We start from the raw sequence: 20,470 nt of genomic DNA on the forward strand, positions 1-20,470 counted from the left end.
TGATCTCGGCTCACTGCAAGCTCCGCCTCCCGGGTTCACGCCATTCTCCTGCCTCAGCCTCCCGAGTAGCTGGGACTACAGGTGCCTGCCACCACGTCCGGCTAGTTTTTTGTATTTTTAGTAGAGACGGGGTTTCACCGTGTTAGCCAGGGATGGTCTTGATCTCCTGACCTCGTGATCCACCCGTCTCGGCCTCCCAAAGTGCTGGGATTACAGGCTTGAGCCACCGCGCCCGGCCCCTCATATTTATTAAGAAAAAAACAGAACTCTTCTTTCCCAAATTCCTCTTCTCTTCCCTTGGGTTTAAAACCTGGAAGTCATCTTTACCTTATTCATCTCTTTCATCCTTTGTATCAATCAGTTACTAAACTAGTCTAGCCCTCCCATCTAATCCACCATTACATCAACAGCAGATTACGATTTAGAAGAGTAAGAGCCTCCCAAAGAAATCAGCCCTCCCAGCCTCAGCTGAAATCATCAGCCAGGAGTTGCCTGGACTCTCGTAGCATAGACAGGCCCACCAAGAGTGGCAGAGGTCAGACAGCTCCTGTCCCAGAGTCAAGTCCTTTTCCAACTATACTGCAGTACCCACTTGACTCCTTCCAGGATTCTCTGTACTCCTGTGTTCTACCTGTATGTTTGGACTGCACCTATGGCTGTATCTACACTTCAGTGTTCATCTGGTTTGATATCCTTGCTACACAAAGTATACTTCGCAAAACTGGGAATTCACGCTGTATCACCCCAGACATACTGAATCATATTATGCATTTTAACAAGACTGCTAACTGACTTGTATGCATATTTCAGTTTTGTATTCTCTATGAAGAACCTTTAACTTGGCTGGGCATGGTGGCTCATGCCTGTAATCCCAGCACTTTGGGAGGCCAAGGCAGGTAGATAACCTGAAGTTAGAAGTTCGAGACCAGCCTGGCCAACATGGCAAAACGCTGTCTCTATTAAAAATACAAAAATTGGCCGGGCGCGGTGGCTCAAGCCTGTAATCCCAGCACCTTGGGAGGCCGAGACGGGCAGATCATGAGGTCAGGAGATCAAGACCAGCCTGGCTAACACGGTGAAACCCCGTCTCTACTAAAAAATACAAAAAACTAGCCGGGCAAGGTGGCAGGCGCCTGTAGTCCCAGCTACTCGGAAGGCTGAGGCAGGAGAATGGCGTGAACCCGGGAGGCGGAGCTTGCAGCGAGCTGAGATCCGGCCACTGCACTCCAGCCTGGGCCACAGAGAAAAAAAAAAAAAAATACAAAAATACAAAAATTGGCCAGGCATGGTGGTGTTGGCCTGTAGTCCCAGCTACTCAAAAGGCTGAGGCAGGAGAATCGCTTGAACCCAGGAGGCGGAGGCTGCAGTGAGCTGAGATAGTGCCACTGCACTCCAGTCTGGGCGACACAGCAAGACTGTCTCCAAAAAAAAAAAAGAATCTTTAATTATACTACAGTTTCATAAATTTGCCATTTCTGCATTTGTACTTATTCTCTTATTTGCACTGTGTCTTCTTTTCCTCAAAACACAAACAAATCCTACCCAACTCAAGTTTCCACCATCTCCACAGAGTTTTCTCTAAAGTCCACACTAATCTTAATATTCTCAAAACTATTCTCAAAACTTAAGCCTTTAGTCATCACCATATGCTTTCAATTACATCCTGTTTTATCTGAAATGTTACCTAAAGTTTTAATTTTGTCTCTCCACACAGATAGGCTCCTAGAGGGCAGAGGCCATGGCTCAATTTTCTTCTGTATTTCCTTTCTTCATGGTGTTCAACACAGAGTTAAACAGTCAACACCCAATAAATATTTGTTGGTTGACTGAGTTGAGTATCTTTTGAAATAATTTCTTGTTCTAGGAAGACCACTCATTACATACATGGCACATTAAAGCTACTCATTCAGGCCAGGCGCAGTGGCTCACACCTATAATCCCAGCACTTTGGGAGGCCAAGACGGCCAGATCACCTGAGGACAGGAGTTCGAGACCAGCCTGGCCAACATGATCAAATCCTGTCTCTACTAAAAATACAAAAATTAGCTGGGTGTGGTGGCACACACCTGTAATCTCAGCTACTGGGGAGGCTGAGGCAGGAGAAATCATTTGAACCTGGGAGGTGGAGACTGCAGTGAACAAAGATCAGGCCACTGCACTCCGGCCTGGGCAACAGGGTGAGACTCTGTCTCTAAAAAAAAAAAAAAAGCTACCCATTCAAGGCCAAATTAAAAAATTATAGAACTTGAGAAATTATGAATTAATAAACACATGTAAGCCACAAAATTACTCAATTTTGTTAGATCTGGGTGACATAAAATAAAAATATTACCTCTGGATTTTCACTTAAGTATATTTGTTTAGATATGTTGTTTATTGTACAGATCCACTGCAAGAGGAAAAAATAGAAAAATATAATTATCTACAAAGCTTCTCTTGTAAAGGCAAATGTTCAATACTCAACTGCAACAGATGTTTCATTAGAAGTAATACATTTATCTTCCTTATAAGAAAACATTTCATAAAGAGGGTGCGTATATATAAATATATAAAAGAACATTCAATAATTTTATTATTTAAATATATGAAAACATTCAGTAGATTTATATAAGAATCTCAAGTTTAATTCATATAAGAAAATAAAAAATACAGCAATCATGTTAAATTATACTTAATAATCTATATTTATCTTTTTATATCACTTTCCCTCCTAATCCCCACCAAACAAGACGGTGTGAACTCAGGTATCATAAACACAAATGCAAAAAAAACTTAAAAGACAAATATATTCTTGGTGAATATATTTTACATGCCTCCCTTCTGTCAAGTTTATAAATAATTAGCATAGAAAACAATCTCCGCTCTACATGTGCTGCTTCACTCTTGAGGATTGAAGTGCCTGATGAGCCTCACTAATCTAAACAAATATTTCGTTTGGTAAATTATGCAGAGAACAGAGACATTTGTGTGTGTTCCTCAGAGACCAAAAGCAAGTTTTAATATTACTCTTTTCCATAAGAAGTAAATAAAGGTAGATCTCTATAGCATTTCCAACTTTTATCTTTTACCAACACAATTATAATGCCAAATTAAAAGGCAAAAAATCAAGCTAAGATATATTTTCATGGAAGAATGTTTCTCAAGATAAAGGTCTGAAGCATCAATTATTGCTAATACCTTACCTTCCATATCTGATATACTAGGAGTAAAAATGGAGTCAAAAATAAAAGGCTCATGAGGAAGAACAGAGACTCCCAAATTTTTGTTTTTCTATCTTTCATTTCTCCAAGATTTTCAGCTTTAGTTGCTTCCTGCCATGTCACATCTGCTGCCACTATGTTCTTAGTGCAGTAAATAGTGTCTCAAAGGATTGGTGAGAGAAGGGAGTAAATTAAACTGTCACCTCATGATACTAACAGCCTGCCAGACAGCAACAGTCACAAGGTCATTTCTCAATCTGAGTCTTTAAAATAGCAGAGATGATCTCTAAGGTCCCTCCCACTACAAAATTCTGTGAGAAACAAGAATATTGCTCAAGGACAATAGACCTTTACCAAAAAAAGAAAAAGAAAGATTTTTGATTAACTAGGATTTTCCAAAATTTCTACAATGAACATATTAATAAATGTTTTGTCATCAGAGAAATATTTTTAAATGTCAATGAAGAAATGAACTAGGTAAAATCTTACCTCTTCATGATCTTTTTTACTCTCTGCTTGCAAAATTGAAGATCTGGAAGAGAAGAGATATTTGAGCCTCAACTGTTTAAAAAAGTATTTTCAACATAATCTGAGAGGACTTTTTAATCTTTAAAGGTAAAGGTATATATAAAAACCAATCGGTATTAAAAGAACAAAAACAAAACACAACCAACAGTATCTTAGGAAAAGGAAACCACCAGAGGTATCAGGATGCAGACTTCAACAACTCTGACTTTGGCCACCTATCCCAAGATGTACTAAAAAGGAAACAGGTACTGATCCTCAGAAGACAGACCATGACAAAGTTACATTTCAGTGAAGGCAATACATTTCAACTTATCATATACATTTCCTATATATTATGAACTTATCATATATATTTCAAATATGCATCAATGATCCTAATAGCAAAAACTTTACTTCATTATTTCTCCTTTAATATTAAATCAAATATTTCAATGTTAATCACTAACATATCATTAATTCACTTTTCTATAGATATAATATTAGAGTTAGAGAAAATAATAATTTTTACTAATTTTGCATCACACCAGGAATATGAAATGAGAAATCAGGTAAGCATTAAACAAAAAGTAAGTACTTATAGTAAGTAACACGTTAACAAGTTGGTAATTTTGATAAATGAATACAGTGATTCCCAATATCTAGTGGGATAAATCCACACAATATTGGCATTCATTGTATGTTTGTAGAAGGAATGTGAAACTAAACAACCATTTTGATAAAGGATAGTGAGCTATAATATCTTTTTTTTTTTTTTTTTGAGACAAAGTCTCACTCTGTTGCCCAGGTTGGAATGCAGTGGCGCGATCTCGGCTCACTGCAACCTCTGCCTCCTGGGTTCAAGCAATTCTCCCTGCGTCAGCCTCCCAAGTAGGTAGGATTACAGGCACCTCCTACCATGCCCAGCTAATTTTTGTATTTTTAGTAGAGACTGGGTTTCACCATGTTGGCCAGGCTGGTCTCAAACTCCTGACCTCAGATGATCCACCCACTTGGCCTCCCAAAAAGCTGGGATTACAGGCATGAGCCACCAAGCCTGGCCTATAGTATCTTTTTTTCAGGGGTAAAGGTCAAATTTATTTATTTTTATAATATCTTAATATGCATAAATACAGGGGAAAAATGACTTTTAGGGAACCCAGAGGCTGCTCCTGAATATTAAATTAAGAAAGTTCAAAGGTTAAAAGCAGTATTTCAATTGAGTAGGGGAAAAATGGCATAGTCTAAACATCTATCAGTAGGAAAATGTTTAAATTATAACGTATGTCCTTAAATAGATTATAGAATAGCCATTATAACATGTTTTTAATAGATGGCTACAAATCCAAATTACAGTATTTCTTCAACTATTTTAAAAATGTACTTAGGTTAAAAATTGGAAGGCAATGAACAAAAAAGTTAATTGTTGCTTTCGATTAATAAAACAGTAGAATTTTTTCATACTCCTTTTTAAACTTTCCATGCTTTTTGAAAATTTCTTTTAAATGCTACTTTAAAGATTCTCATTTAATGCAAAGGGAATAGCTTCGGCGTGGTGGCTCAGGCCTATAATCCTAGCACTTTGGGAGGCTAGCACAGGAGGACCACTTAAGCCCAGGAGTTTGAGACCAGCCTGGGCAACATGATGAGACATCTCTACAAAAAAAATTTTTTTTAATTGCCAGACATGGTGGCATGCACCTGTGATCCTAGCAACTTGGGATCCTGAGGTGGGAGGATCCCTTGAGCCCAGGAGGTTGAGGCTACAGTGAGCCATGTTCACACCACTGCATTCCAGCCAGGGAGACACAGTAAGACCCCACCTCAAAAAAAGGTAATAGAAATTTTTTTAAATGGTATTATAAACATTAATGGAAAAATAATCTGATCAGAAATATTTGATTAACATTTTAAAATAACACTGTTGTTAGCACCTACTATATGTCAGTCACATTACATATGTTAGAATTTCTGTTCCTCACAACAATTTACGAAGTAGGGATTACAACCCCCCCACTCACATTTTACATGAACAAAAATGGAGCTGAGAGGGGTTACAGACATTACTCTACTGTCTGAGACCATAGAGTAAGTAATGGATACAGAATTTGAACTTTCTGACTCCAGGTTTAGGACTCTTTCCATTAACTTGTTCTGTCTTTCCCGATACTATGCAGGATTTTCAGTTCCAGTTCCCTAACATGAAATCACAGGTCTTTACTATATGACATTGCTTGGACAACCTCAAAATATCAACAAACCATTTAACCAAGTCAGAAACAAAAATTCAATATATTTCTACAAGATTAAAAAGCAATTTATCTTAATACATATGAACCTAAAATGTCCATAAAATTTCTAAACAAAAAGGAATTATCCCACATTTCAGAAGTTTAAAATATTATAGATTATTAATAGTAGAAAAAAATACTAACTTTTTTCCATCGAAAGAGGTGATCTGAAAACAATATCGTCTGTCTTCACAGTCCACAGCCATCACTGAACAGTTGTCTATGTCCATGGCCAGGCCTCCTGCTACATCCCCACGGGCCTGACTCATTAAATTTCCACCCTGCGTGAAGTAAAACTGTCTGTCCCAGGTAGATGACACCAAGCCTGTTTTACTAAATGAAGAAAGCACATTCACTCTTTAATAACAACATACCTGAAATCTCATCATCAGCTAGACATGAGATAAAGCATGTTACAAAGAACTGGCTTCCAAAAAGGCACCAAGATGCCAAGAAAATAAATATAAATATGCTTTCAGTCTCTAAAATAAATTCATGTATGTTGACTCACTTTTGTGAATGTGTATACAGTTTCCAAAACAAGGCTGGAAATTATCAAACTGTGGCTGTTATAATAACGATCCATAAAATACAGGTTATAGTTCAACTTTCAAGGGAGTAAATTCAAAACAATATAATTTATTTTATTTCTAGGGTTAACCTGCTTCATCCTATCATCAGGTAAAAACTAACATTTGACTTGGTGCTATAATTACAAATATGTTAAAGTATGATAAATGATATTTCATAGCATTCTCATGTGATGATACCATATGTGAATATTTACTTAAACTCAAATTAGTTTCACTTCATTTTTTTTTTTTGAGACAAAATCTTACTCTGTCCCCCAGGCTGGAGTGCAGTGGCGTGATCTCGGGTCACTGCAACCTCTGCCTCCCAGGTTCAAGTGATTCTTGTGCCTCAGCCTCCTGAGTAGCTGGGATTACAGGCATAAGCCACCATGCTCATCTAATTTTTGTATTTTTAGTAGAGGTGGGGCTCCACCATGTTGGCCAGGCTGGTCTCGAACTCCTGACCTCAGGGGATCCACCCGCCTTGGTCTCCCCCAAAGTGCTGGGATCACAGGTGTGAGCCACCACACCCAGCCTTGGTTTCACTTCTTTTATCATTCTACATTATTCAATAAATATCTAGGTAGGATTTTATTTCTGAAAAGTATTCACGTACCTCATCTGTCAAAAAGTTCACATAATACTAACACCTCTAAAAAGTTTCAACCTTTAATAAAAATCAAAACAATATGACAGACATCAATTATTTATTATCTTCATTTGGTATTGTCTTACATGATATACAATATACAAAAATAACAATAGTTTTCTTACTTCCTAGCATTAAGGTATCCAGCCTTTCGGGTTAAATTTCGATTAACAGGAAATTTGGTGGGGTCTGGGTCAGGCACATATAAGGGATCACTGGCTACTTCCAAATCCTCTATTGTCTGTTGCATGGTCTCTATATCACTGTCCATTTCCCTGCGAACACTGACAGAACAGATTATTTACTACAAATCACAACCAATATAGAACTCCTTACCAATCATGTTTACCTGCATATTTGTTTTGGGTATGTTTTCTTAAAGAGAGGATATGTGGTATGCGTGGTTAAAACAACACGAATACATTTTAAAACAGGTTTACAGTTTATTTGAAACTTAGATATTTTGGAAACAATACTAAATTCAAAAAATGAATGAAGCCCCACTGAATCCCTGATTTTGGTGTAATTTTCAAACTGCGCCTTTAAAACAGAGGTCCTGTGCCTTTAAAACAACAATCACTTTCATCTCTCTCCATACCGCGGACAGACCACATATACTGCTCAGCATTTTGAACCTGATGAGAACTGCTTTCTCTCTCTCTCTAAGCTTTCATGGCTTGGAAACAATATTTAGTAATCTCCCATTAAACTCCCACAATTTCAAGTTTAAAGATAATTTCACTTATGGGGAATTACTATTATGTGTCTGTTATATTCAGACATAAAACTGAGTTTAGAATCAAATTATCACCATTAAGAAATTCGAAGTTCACAATCTATGGAAAAAAGAGGTAAAAAAAAAAACAAAACAAAAACAAGAAGTAACCATGAACCACATAAGAAACTCTCATGGCAGGGAAAATATTCTCTCAGGAAATTAAATGATAAATATCTTTACATTATATCATTGAGCTGTTAAGCTATCATTCACATCATTTCATTTTCAATTTTAAGGAAAAAAATACTTACTTCTGAACGCTTGTTCCAATATTAGCTAAAAATTCTTCCAGTTGTTCATTAAGATTTTCAGAACCCATCTTAAAGAAACTTATCTGGAGAGCAGGGAGTGGGGGGAATTGAACAATACAAAAAGACATTAAGCAATACTTAAAGTAAATCATATAAACAATCTCTAAGATACATGGTTAAGTAAAAAACAAAGGAATATTCCCATTTGTGTAAAAATACATTGTAGTTTGTGATTTCTACTGCACATGGAGCCATTAAGGAAGTTAGACTTAAATTCCACTACATATCCTTTTATATTTTTTGAATTGGAACAAGTAATACATATGTATGGTTAACAATCTTTTAAAATTGGAAAATAAATTTTAAAGTATTTCCAATAAATTATATAAAGTGTTTCATGTTTACAAGATAAGTTTTCTATCTGAGGAATAATCAGTAAAGTACTCTTTTACTTAAATAGATTCAAATTTTTTTTTTTTTTTCTCAAGACAGGGTCTCGCTTTGTCATCCAGACTGCACAATAACACCTCACTGCAGCCTCAGCCTCCTAGGCTCGAGGGATCCGTCCATCTCAGCCTCCCAAGTTGATGGGACCACTGAGGCATGCTACCAAGCCCAACTAATTTTTTCATTTTTTGTAGAGATGGGGTCTCCCTACATTGCTAAGGCTAGTCTCAAACTCCTGGACTCAAGTGATTCTCCTACCTCGGCCTACCAAAGTGCTCGATTTTAGGCATGAGGCACCGCGCCTGGCCTCAATTTTCTTTAAACTCTTAATTTTTAGGAGACTGACACTTTGTCTTATACTACCCAAAACAAATTTCTAGCCCCCTTCCTGATGTACTCTTGGGGCACGCTGGAGTTCATCTATTATTTTTAACTCAGGAAGTATGCAAGGAATATGGGATAAACTCAAGCCTGTTCATTCTCTTTCAGATCTATTATGAAGCAAGTGTTTAGCTGAAGCTCCAGCAATAGGTGTAACTCTGAAATTCATTTAGCTTTCTGTTCTCAGTCCCCAGCTATGGTGAACAAGTGGTTTCATTTACCCTAAAATATTTGAAATCTTCATTTGCAAGGAAAACCATTCTGCCTAACTTCCTTAAAATAATAGTCTGATGACATTTTTTAAAATTACTTCTTAAAACACAGACATGAACAAGGATGTTGAAAATAGTTTATAATATCTTTATACTTAATGTAAATATCAAGTTTAATATAAAGCTTTTAGGACAGTTATAATCCAAAATACAGTATAGTATTTACCTGAGCTTGCATGTACCCAAGTAGAGGTTCTAACAATGCTATTTTCTTCTTGTACTGAAGAGTATTTAATGCACAAAAATAATGCATCATGGTCTGGTGTTGTTTCTTTCTAGATGTGTACACATCTTCTGTTACTTCATACTTCACCTTTGAATGAAAAGATTTAAATAATTAAGTAAATAATCTGCTATTATTTACTTAATTTTGTATTATCTTCAGTAGGAGCTGTGGAGAAGAGCTTACCCGAGGAAAAGGTGTATCACAAGCAATTGAGCATTGATGTTCCTGTTTCTGATCTTTTAGAAATCCTTCAACATACTGGTTAAGCGAATTTTCCTGTTTAACTTCCAACCACATAATTTACAAAATGCACATTGAGGCCAGGCGTGGTGGCTCATACCTGTAATCCCAGCACTTTGGGAGGCCGAGGCAGGAAGATCACTTGAGGCCAGGAGTTTAAGAGCAGCCTGGTCAACATGGTAAAACCCTGTCTCTCCTAAAAATGGAAAAAAATTAGCTGGGTGCAGTGGTACATGCCTGTAATTCCAGCTACTGGGGAGGCTGAGGCATGAGAATAGCTTCACCCTGGGAGGTGGAGGCTGCAGTGAGCCAAGATCACACAACTGTACTCCAGCATGGGCAACAGAGACTGTCTCAAAAAAAAAAAAAAAAAGTCATATTGAAAACAGAATTCTGTACATAACTAAGTACGGTACAGTAACTAAACTAAGCACGGCAGAGAAAGCTTACCACATGGAGGAAGGGCAGACAATTGTTTGTTATTAGCTTAGCCATTAGTCTTTGATCAGTTCACAGCATACCAGTCTCCCCTCCTGGTTCTCTCCCTATCAGTCTTCCTCTCTTGTACTTGCTCGTCTTCCTTCACCCATACTTGAAATATGTGTGCTCCCTAGAGTTCTTTTATTCAGACAACATATATTTATTGAATACCTATATATTCAATAAATATATATTTATTGAATACATATATTTATTGAATACCAACATATATTTATTGAATGCCTATTACCTATAGGTAATAGGCATTATGTTCTTCTGTCTTCCTCCTTTCCTTAGAATCCTCAAGTACCAAGAATATTCTAATATTCCAATATATCAATGACTCACAAATTTTATCTCTTTCCTCTCACTCTCCCAAGTGACGAGGAAACACATCTCCAGCTGGGTTCTTTATGTGTGTTTATGTGCTACAAATGTACAAAACTGAAGATAGTTTTGTACACAAAACCCGTTCTTCTACTTTGTTTCTTAGCTCTCTTAATTACTACAGGATCCATCCAGACATCCAAGAAATCTAGGACTCGTTTTTCATTCCTCCTATTACCACAAGTCTTGTCAACTCATACTTAAGAAATATCTCGGCCGGGCGCGGTGGCTCAAGCCTGTAATCCCAGCACTTTGGGAGGCCGAGACGGGCGGATCACGAGGTCAAGAGATCGAGACCATCCTGGCTAACACGGTGAAACCCCGTCTCTACTAAAAAAAATACAAAAACTAGCCAGGCGAGGTGGCGGGCGCCTGTAGTCCCAGCTACTCCGGAGGCTGAGGCAGGAGAATGGCGTAAACCCGGGAGGCGGAGCTTGCAGTGAGCTGAGATCCGGCCACTGCACTCCAGTCCGGGCGACAGAGTGAGACTCCGCCTCAAAAAAAAAAAAAAAAAAAAAGAAATATCTCTCAAAAGTACTCCTTCCTCTCCACTTTCAGTAACAACCTTAGCTGAGGCCTTCATTATATCTTTGCAAACTATTCCAATTCCTTTCATTGGATTCCCTCTAGTCTTGTCCTCTTCACATTTTCATTAGTATGTTTGTTCTATAACACAACTGCATGATGTTATTCACCTACTTAGAATCCTTTGGCGGCTATCCACTCCCTCTAACACAAATTTCAAGGTCATTAATATAGTAATCTGGTACCAATATACTTCTTACCCTTTCTGCCGTATCTCCAAACATCTCCTTTACTGTCACAGAGTACTCTTAACCTTTACACTCTCCCAACTCCACCATGTGCCTCTGAAAGGCTGTTTTTCTTTCAGGAAAGCAATCTCCAATTCCAAACTAGTGTTATCCACTTATCTTCAATGTAAATGTCACCTTTTAAAAGCGTAACCTTTGCTGGCCGGGTGCAGTGGCTCACGCCTGTAATCCCAGCACTTTGGGAGGCTGAGGCGGGCAGATCACCTGAGGTCAGGAGTTTGAGACCAGCCTGGCCAACACGGTGAACACCCACCTCTACTAAAAATACAAAAATTAGCTGAGCATGGTGGCTCACGCCTGTAATCCCAGTTACTGGGGAGGCTGAGGCAGGATAATCACTTGAACCTAGGAGGTGGAGGTTGCAGTGAGCTGAGACAGCACCACTGCACTCCTGCCTGGGAGTCAGAATGAGGCCCTGTCTCAAAAAAAAAAAAAAAAAAAAAAGGCATAACCTTTCCCAATTCACCAATCAAAGCTAACTGCTCCCCTCTCTGTGCTCTCTCAGCATTTTATTAAAACCTCTATTATTGTATTTAACTAATAACAGAGTTAATCCATGCCTTCTTGTCATCCTTGTACTTTGGTTCCTAGTCGACTTGCATGCCTTCACACAGGTAACCTTCAATAAATGTGCAGTATCCAGTCTTTGAGGGCAGGAGTGAAGCCTATTCCCATTGTTCCTCCAACGTACCCAACAGACTGTTTGACATATATATTAAGTGCTCAATGAATTTTTAAATAAAATGAAGTTGGTGAAAAAGTGTTTTTTAAAATACTTTGAATAGCCAGAAGTAATGTAAAATATATCAAATTTGATACCTAGAGCCTTTGACTACTTCTCTAAGGCCAAGTGACTATTAGAGATCTCAAAATATATACATTTTATCAATACACCATTAAGTAGTAGTCTGCAGCTAAAATTAGAAAATGAAAAGGAAATTAATCTTCGTACTAAACAACTTTTTTGTGTGAGAAACATTTCCTTTGTCACAGTAGCCGTTGCACAGTAAATCGTACCCAACTATGGATTCCCACAAGCAGTCACTGCGTTTCCAACAGCAGCTGCAGCCAAGGCTACAGACACCAACACCCAGGCACAGAGATCACCTCAGTCACAAGCATCTAGAAAGACCTACACATCGCCGGGCGCGGTGGCTCAAGCCTGTAATCCCAGCACTTTGGGAGGCCGAGACGGGTGGATCACGAGGTCAAGAGATCGAGACCATCCTGGCTAACACGGTGAAACCCCGTCTCTACTAAAAAAAATACAAAAAACTAGCCGGGCGAGGTGGCGGGCGCCTGTAGTCCCAGCTACTCAGGAGGCTGAGGCAGGAGAATGGCGTAAACCCGGGAGGCGGAGCTTGCAGTGAGCTGAGATCTGGCCACTGCGCTCCAGCCTGGGCCGCGACAGAGCGAGACTCCGTCAAAAAAAAAAAAAAGACCTACACATCAAGCCTTGGACTAGGTGCTGGAGAAAGACATGATCTTAAGGCACGCCCAGAAGAATTTGTTAATATTCTGTTCTCTCATCTTTACTTGAATGCATTTCTCCTCAAATATAGTGTAATATTTCTGTATTTCACTCCTTGAACAAATATCAAAAGATATATATTTCTGTAAATAAGGAGGGCCTCATAACAGAATTTCATTATGTGTGTGACAGTTCTACTTCTTGACCACTCTATCTCAGAAGACATTTTTGAACACACATATATATTTAAACAGAAGCAATGCCATGTCATCAAAATACAAAGCAACAAGAGGCAATATTATATACTGGGCATCAGTTACATTTCCAGAATAGTTATGTTTACTCATAACATCAAATTTTGGCCGAAGAAAATATTTTGTTTAAAGAGATCAATGATTATCAGAAAGGTTTCAAACAGCTAGAAGGAAAGAATAAACTAAGAGTAATATAACAAAACATACACAGTAACTCCTGGCTCTATTTTGATAGAGGAAAAACTAGACCACCTAATGAATAGTTGTTAATCATGACACTGAAAGAATAAATATCTATCACACCTTGTCATTTTCTCTTTTTTTGGATAACCGGCTATATCTGTTAATTGCAGCATCATGATCTGGAAAAAAGAAACGAGTGTTAACAATACAACAGTACTTTTCAAAACTTACAAATGCTTTCAATGGTCTTCACATGTGCATCTTTCCACAAACGTACTGAAGCAAAAATTTCCTACCACATGATCACTGAACTCAAATTTTCCCCACAGCCAAATTTCCCCTAAATTATGTGTCTACTTCTCAAACTGGTTTTTAAAAAATTAATTCCAGGAAACTAATGCAGTAAAGCTTTTTAAAGTATTTTGTAGTATAAAAATAGGAAATGCAGCTTAGACACAGTGGTACATGCCAACAGTCCCAGCTAATCAGGAGGATGGGGCAGCAGGATCACTACAGTATGCTATGATTGTGGCTTGAATAGCCACTGCACTCCAACCTGGGCAACAGAGCAAGACCCATATCTTAAAATATATACACACATATATATATACACACACACACACACATATACACACATATATATATCTAACACTCATTAAAGAAAAATTGGGATATATAAAAGAACAAGAAAGGTAAAATACTATAACATCTCTTTAGGCATTATGAAGATAGTAACCTATAAGACTAAATTTCCTTAAGATTTTTCTTAAATTACACTGGTTATACAGTATAATTTAAGAAGCAATACTGATTGAAGTAATGTTCACTTATTTTTAATTGGGTTCTTTTTTTTTCAATTATTACAAAGAATCTAGCCACAGATATGCACTGATAAACAAATACATCACTGCAAGAAATAAGTATGCAAATTATAGGGCTTACCGTTACTTGCAATCTGAAATACTTCCTTTAATGTTAGTATTTCTGAAAAAGTTCAAGAATAATTTAAGTTTGGCATATTTATGAAATACATTTGTTTGGAAAACAATAACTGTTACTTAAACTATAATTAAAACTCCAAATAATATTTCATACTTCAACATTCAGGGTGAAAAAGCTATTCTGTGTTTCAGCTAGTCTATGAAACATTTACTATCATTAGCAACAGTTACACTACCAGAAAATCTACTTGCTACAAATTAGTGATATGACAGAAAAACAAATTTAAACACCCACTGTAAATGGTAAGATATGCAAATATTCTGGTTTAGTGCCACAATCATGCATTTTTGGTATATGAATCTAAACATTCAAATGCTAAACGAGAAACATCTTATTAATAAGATTATGCCATTCAGTCCCCTTACACTGAAGAAAAGAGATCTTGTTCTAGACCTTAGAAAGACCATTCTTGAGGATCACAACCACAATTAGTAACTCCATCTTTAAAATACATTAGAGATATATTGGTGACTGAGTAAAGTAAAGGTGGCACAGGTTGCTGTCCAGAAATGGTGGTAGGTATAGAATAGTATGATAATATGCATTTGTCTGTATTCCATGTATAATTTAAATACTTTACCATTCACTGATACATTAGTTCAATATTGTTAATCTCTCTACATATTTTGGAAGTAAGTCTGTATGGCTGAGATTACAAGTTATGGGAAAGCAGAACCAATTCTATAAAACTCATTGTATCACCTAGTAATCCTAAGTGGGTAAAAATAAAACCCACAAACAACCAGGTTGTAGACTGTTAAATGTGCCAGTACCCCTACCTCTTGCCACTTCAGCGCATACACACCTCTATACCCTCTGCCACTATCCTAACTCAGGCCTTGGTCACATCTCATGGGACTCCCACAACTTCCCAGTCTAGTCTCCTACATAACAAGGCTACTCTATTCCATCCTCCAAAGGAATTGTGTCTCTCCTTAAAGACCCCCATTGACTTCTCCTTTGTTCATAAACTGAAGTCTAGCCTCTTAGCATGACCTACTCCCATCTCCTCTATTTCTGGATTCATCTCCTGCCTCACTCTAACACATCCAGCATTGCAGCCACACTGAGTTTCTTGCTACTGTCAAATAGGCTGTGTATTTCTAAAAGCCATACTTTGTGCACTAGTCCCTCTAACAGAACAATGACTCTTCTGGCAAATTCCTCTTCACTGTTCAATGCTCATGTCACATCCTTGGGTGAAGCCTTGCTGACCCCTCCTAACAGCCCTGCCAGCACCTTGCTCATTCCCTAATTATAAGAGACATAAGTGTTGTAATTATGCATGTGCCCACTTCCTTCTCTAGAATTTCTCAAAAGAGGGGGTATCTTATCCATATCGGTATTTCTCAATATCTAGTTTGACATCTAGCAGAAGCTCCTATAAATGTTTGATAACTGAGCAAAGTAAGAGTGGCACAGGTTGTGGTCAAGAAATGGTGTAGGTATAGAGTAATATGCATTTTACAAGCGTTGATCTGTGTAGGTATAGAGTAATATGCATTTTACAAGCGTTGATCTCACAGTCAATGAAAGTAAACATAAGCTTGACTTCAATACCTTTCAGATCTCTTTCTTTAAACTGGGTAATGGGGAACATCATGGCATCAGCAAGTTGAGTTGAAAGTACTGCATGACAAGAGCTAAGCTAGAAAAAGAAAGACCAAAAAGGCCAAATAACTATACACAGACATTTAACCAGTGTTATGTAAATTAAACAGAATCTAGCAAAAAAGGTTCTGCTATATTTTATATAGGCAAACACTAAAAATTATGTGATACAGTAAAAAATACTATATAGTAAAAAAAAATTCCATTTACTAAACTCTTAGAAAATACAGAATGACCTTGGATTTGGTAACGGTTTCTTGCATATGACACTAAAAGCACAAGGAACAAAAGAAAATATATAATGGACATCATCAAAATTTAAAACTTCTATGCATCAAAGCACACCATCAAGAAAGTGAAAAGAAAAAAAAACAACTCAGAATGGGAGAAAATATTTGCCAATTACGTATGTGATACGTAACTTGTATTTAGAAAGAGAATGTTTACAACTTAATAATAAAAAGACAACCAATTTAAAAACAGGCAAAGGATCTGTGTAACTTCTTCAAAGATAAACAAATGGCCAATAAGCACATGAAAAGGTGCTCAATATCATTAGACATCAAGAAAATGCAAATCAAAATCACAATGAGAGACCACCTCATACTCACTCAGATGGCTATAATTTTTAAAAAAATTTTACATACACACAAACAAAAATAATTGTTGGCGAGGATGTGGAAAAACTGGAACCCTCCTACACTGCTGGTAGGAATGTAAAATGGTGCAGGCACTATAGAAAACAGTTTGGTGGTTTTCTACGTTATTTAACTTTTAAATAAACAAACATAAAATTACCATGCAATGACCCAGCAATCCCATTTCTGGGTAATCTACTCAAGAGAACTGAAAACTGTTGTTCAAAAAAAAAAAAAAAAACCTGTATATGAATGCTCATAACAACATTATTTGAACTAGTTAAAAGGTAGAAACAACACAAATGAACAAGGACTAGATAAACAGATACAGATATATAAAGAGATGACTAGATAAACAAAACTTGATATATCCATAACAATGAAATTTTATTTAGCCAAAAAAGGAATGAAGTACTGAGGCATATTACAACATGAATGAACCTTGAACACATTATGCTAAGTGAAAGCAGACATTAAAAACTCTAAAATTATGAGTTCATTTACATGAAATATCAAAAGTAGGCAAAGTCATACAGAAAGAAAGCAGATTAGTGGTTGACAAGGACTGAGGGAGCAGGGAGGTGGAAATGACTGCTTGATACGGTTTGGCTGTGTCCCCACCCAAATCTCATCTTCAATTGTAGCTCCTATAATTCCCACATGTTGTGGGAGGGGCCCCGTGGGAGATAACTGAATCATGGGGGCAGTTTCCCCCATACTGTTCTCGTGGTAGTAAGTTTCACGAGACCTGATGATTTTCTAAGGGGTTCCCCTTTCACTTGTCTTTCATTCTCTCTCATGTGCTGCCATGTGAGATGTGCCTTTCGCCTTCCGCCACGATTGTGAGGCCTCCCCAGCCACGTGGAACTGTGAGTCTATTAAACCTCTTTTTCTTTATAAATTACCCATCTCAGGTATGTCTTTATCAGCAGTGTGAAAACAGACTAATATACTGCTTAACGGGCACAAGGCTTCCTTTGAGATGATGAAAATGTCCTAAAAACCAGACAGTGGTTATGGCTGCATAGCACTGTGAATGTACTAAATGTCATGAATGGCAAATTTTATGCTATGTGTACTTTTTTTTTTTTTTGAGACGGAGTCTTGCTCTGTCGCCCGGCCTGGAGTGCCGTGGCCGGATCTCAGCTCACTGCAGGCTCCGCCTCCCGGGTTTACGCCATTCTCCTGCCTCCGCCTCCCAAGTAGCTGGGACTACAGGCATCTGCCACCTCGCCCGGCTAGTTTTTTGTATTTTTTAGTAGAGACAGGGTTTCACAGTGTTAGCCAGGATGGTCTCGATCTCCTGACCTCGTGATCCGCCCGTCTCGGCCTCCCAAAGTGCTGGGATTACAGGCTTGAGCCACCGCGCCTGGCCATGCTATGTGTACTTTACCACAATTTTTGAAATGAAAAAAATTACATTATTTCTTTATCTTGATTTCCTGGTAAAACATTTTGCTATAATGGGTTATTAAAATATTTCAAAAAAAATACTTTTCCAGTTAAGATTCTAGAAAACACAGGACTATCAAATGGTCCATGTGAAAAGAAGAGGTTTTACTGCAGCAGTAGAGAACAGTTATTGATTCTCCATAAGCTCTCACTACCTCTTCTTCCTGTTAGCTTTCAGGTCTTTGTTTTAATGATTTGTTGTGGTGACTGATTTGAGGAATTCAGGGTTGATTTTGGCTGTTTAGGATGACAGGATTAATAAAGACTAAACAGTAAAATGTTGCTTAGAGTAACCACAAAGAAGCCAGATGTAGCTTACTACCTAACTCTTCTCTCCCTGCCTACATCTAATGACACATGTCAAGACTGAATGTTACATGGACTACATGCAGAAGAAGCACATCTATATGTTTATTCCTGGAAAACAATGTTTTAATCTGGTAAAGAAAGTATTGTTTTGATGAGCCAGCCACCAGGATGTAGAAGTAAGGTTCTTCTTTAGTCATCTCTGTAATAGAGCTTTACTCATAAAATAAAAGCCAAGCAACTGGGTAACTTAATTACAAGACCATTTAATCAAGCAAAATAAAATAAAAGTTTACCTCATCTATAACTTTTGAAAACTGTTGCAATGTAGAGCTCATAACTTCATCATCACCTCCCAATGGAAAACGCTGAAAAACGAGAAACAGAGATGAGGTAAAGTTTCAACGTCATGTCTTTTGGGAATGACATTACTATAATTTACATTTTTAAATAACTTCAGAAAAACTTCCAAAATTTTTAATAAACTCTAAAATATCATTTAACTAAAATTGTGTAATGTATATAATTAATAAACATTAATTGTTTGTTAAGTAACCAATTGACATGGCATATTGGAATCTCCACCATACTCGAAGTTCAAACATTTAGCATTTAGCTCCAGTTCCTCCAATAATGGTGTAATGCTGAGCAAGTCACAACTTCTTCATTTGTAAAAAGAAAACAGGTAAACTAGATAGCCTCTGTATTTAATATTAAATCATTAAAATTATCTGAATGTAAGTGCTATCACGAAATTTCGATGGTATATTCTGTGAATTCAAGAAAACTTAAGGATTCTTGTTGAAAGTCTATCTATACAGATACTATACTTTTAAAATTATGCTTTTAAAACTTTGATATACAATACCTGTTTTTCATATTCTTTTAAAAGTTTTGAGGTCAGGTGTGTTGCTGCACTTAATTCATTCTATGGAAAAAGCATTCAAATTAGCATGATCATACTGAGAAAAAAGTTTTAGTTGAATATACCTAATTTATTTATTATCACTTAACATAAATATTGTTAAAACCTTCATTAAATCAGTGGAAAGGCGTACTACCATTAAAGCACTTTAAAAGAAAACTCAAACCATAAAATAGACACTCTCAAGGAATTCAGCAGCGTTCCTGGTGTTTGTTTGTTTGTTGCTAACAAAAACTAAGCACTAAATACTTTAAAGCCTAGAAATAAACTGATATAACCTTAGCAAAATCTTTAGAGTCTACGTTGATGACTGATTACTGCTCTCTGTAGATGCTAATACTAGACTACAGTAAGCACTTAATAATATACAACCAAAATGTGGTTGGCCTAGTCATATAATACAGCAACACAGCCATACGAAAAACTTTACTTTAGTTTTTTTAGCGACTATAACAAATACGACATTTCTTTAACATATTAATCATATATCTCTGTGGTCAGAAAGCAAAGCTTCAGAGCCTGATCACAAGGAAAAGCTAAACAACAACATAGCAACTTTTAAGTATGTAATGAAAATGTGAAGCCAGAGAGCAAACAATATAAGAAGGGAAAAAAATAAAACTTTTACACTTAATTAATCCCAAAGAAAGTATATCACAGAACCTAGGTTGCTATTTAAGCTTATAATTAAGTTATCCAAACATAGCTTCAAATTTTATTCCTGGTCAACAAGAAACCCTAGTCATACCCTTCATCTTCTTGTACTCCAGAGGTACATCTAATTTTTAGTGCCTTCTTTTAACTCAACAAAGGCAGCCAACTTTCAAATCCTCTACTGAAAAAGGGGAAGTGTTGGCCATTTGCAGCAGCTCACGCCTGTAACCCCAGCACTTTGGGAGGCCGAGGCGGGCAGATCACCTGAGGTCAGGAGTTCAAGACCAGCCTGGCCAACATGGTGAAACCCTACCTCTAGTAAAAATACAAAATTATCCGGGCGTAGTGGTGCATGCCGTAATCCCAGCTACTCAGGAGGCTAAGGCAGGAGAATTGCTTGAACCTGGGAGGTGGAGGGCACAGTGAGTCGAGATTGCACCATTGTACTTCAGCCTGGGAGACA

At 37.4% G+C, this 20,470-nt stretch overlaps 1 protein-coding gene across 1 annotated transcript in view; it reads right to left on the bottom strand.

The window, feature by feature from the left end:
* APPL1 (adaptor protein, phosphotyrosine interaction, PH domain and leucine zipper containing 1) overlaps positions 1-20,470 on the bottom strand; it is a 49,041-nt gene that overhangs the window by 17,595 nt on the left and 10,976 nt on the right. The window contains exons 2-12 of the mRNA XM_011947303.1: positions 19,297-19,356; positions 18,725-18,796; positions 15,982-16,069; positions 14,362-14,403; positions 13,540-13,598; positions 9,512-9,658; positions 8,246-8,328; positions 7,342-7,500; positions 6,140-6,328; positions 3,690-3,732; positions 2,333-2,389 (exon numbers count right to left, since the gene is read on the bottom strand). Coding sequence (XP_011802693.1) covers positions 2,333-2,389; positions 3,690-3,732; positions 6,140-6,328; positions 7,342-7,500; positions 8,246-8,328; positions 9,512-9,658; positions 13,540-13,598; positions 14,362-14,403; positions 15,982-16,069; positions 18,725-18,796; positions 19,297-19,356 — 999 coding nt within the window. The remainder of the gene's footprint in view (positions 1-2,332; positions 2,390-3,689; positions 3,733-6,139; positions 6,329-7,341; positions 7,501-8,245; positions 8,329-9,511; positions 9,659-13,539; positions 13,599-14,361; positions 14,404-15,981; positions 16,070-18,724; positions 18,797-19,296; positions 19,357-20,470) is intronic.

Source organism: Colobus angolensis, unplaced genomic scaffold, assembly GCF_000951035.1.
Source record: "Colobus angolensis palliatus isolate OR3802 unplaced genomic scaffold, Cang.pa_1.0 Scaffold26, whole genome shotgun sequence".
Taxonomy (NCBI): Eukaryota; Metazoa; Chordata; class Mammalia; order Primates; family Cercopithecidae; genus Colobus; species Colobus angolensis.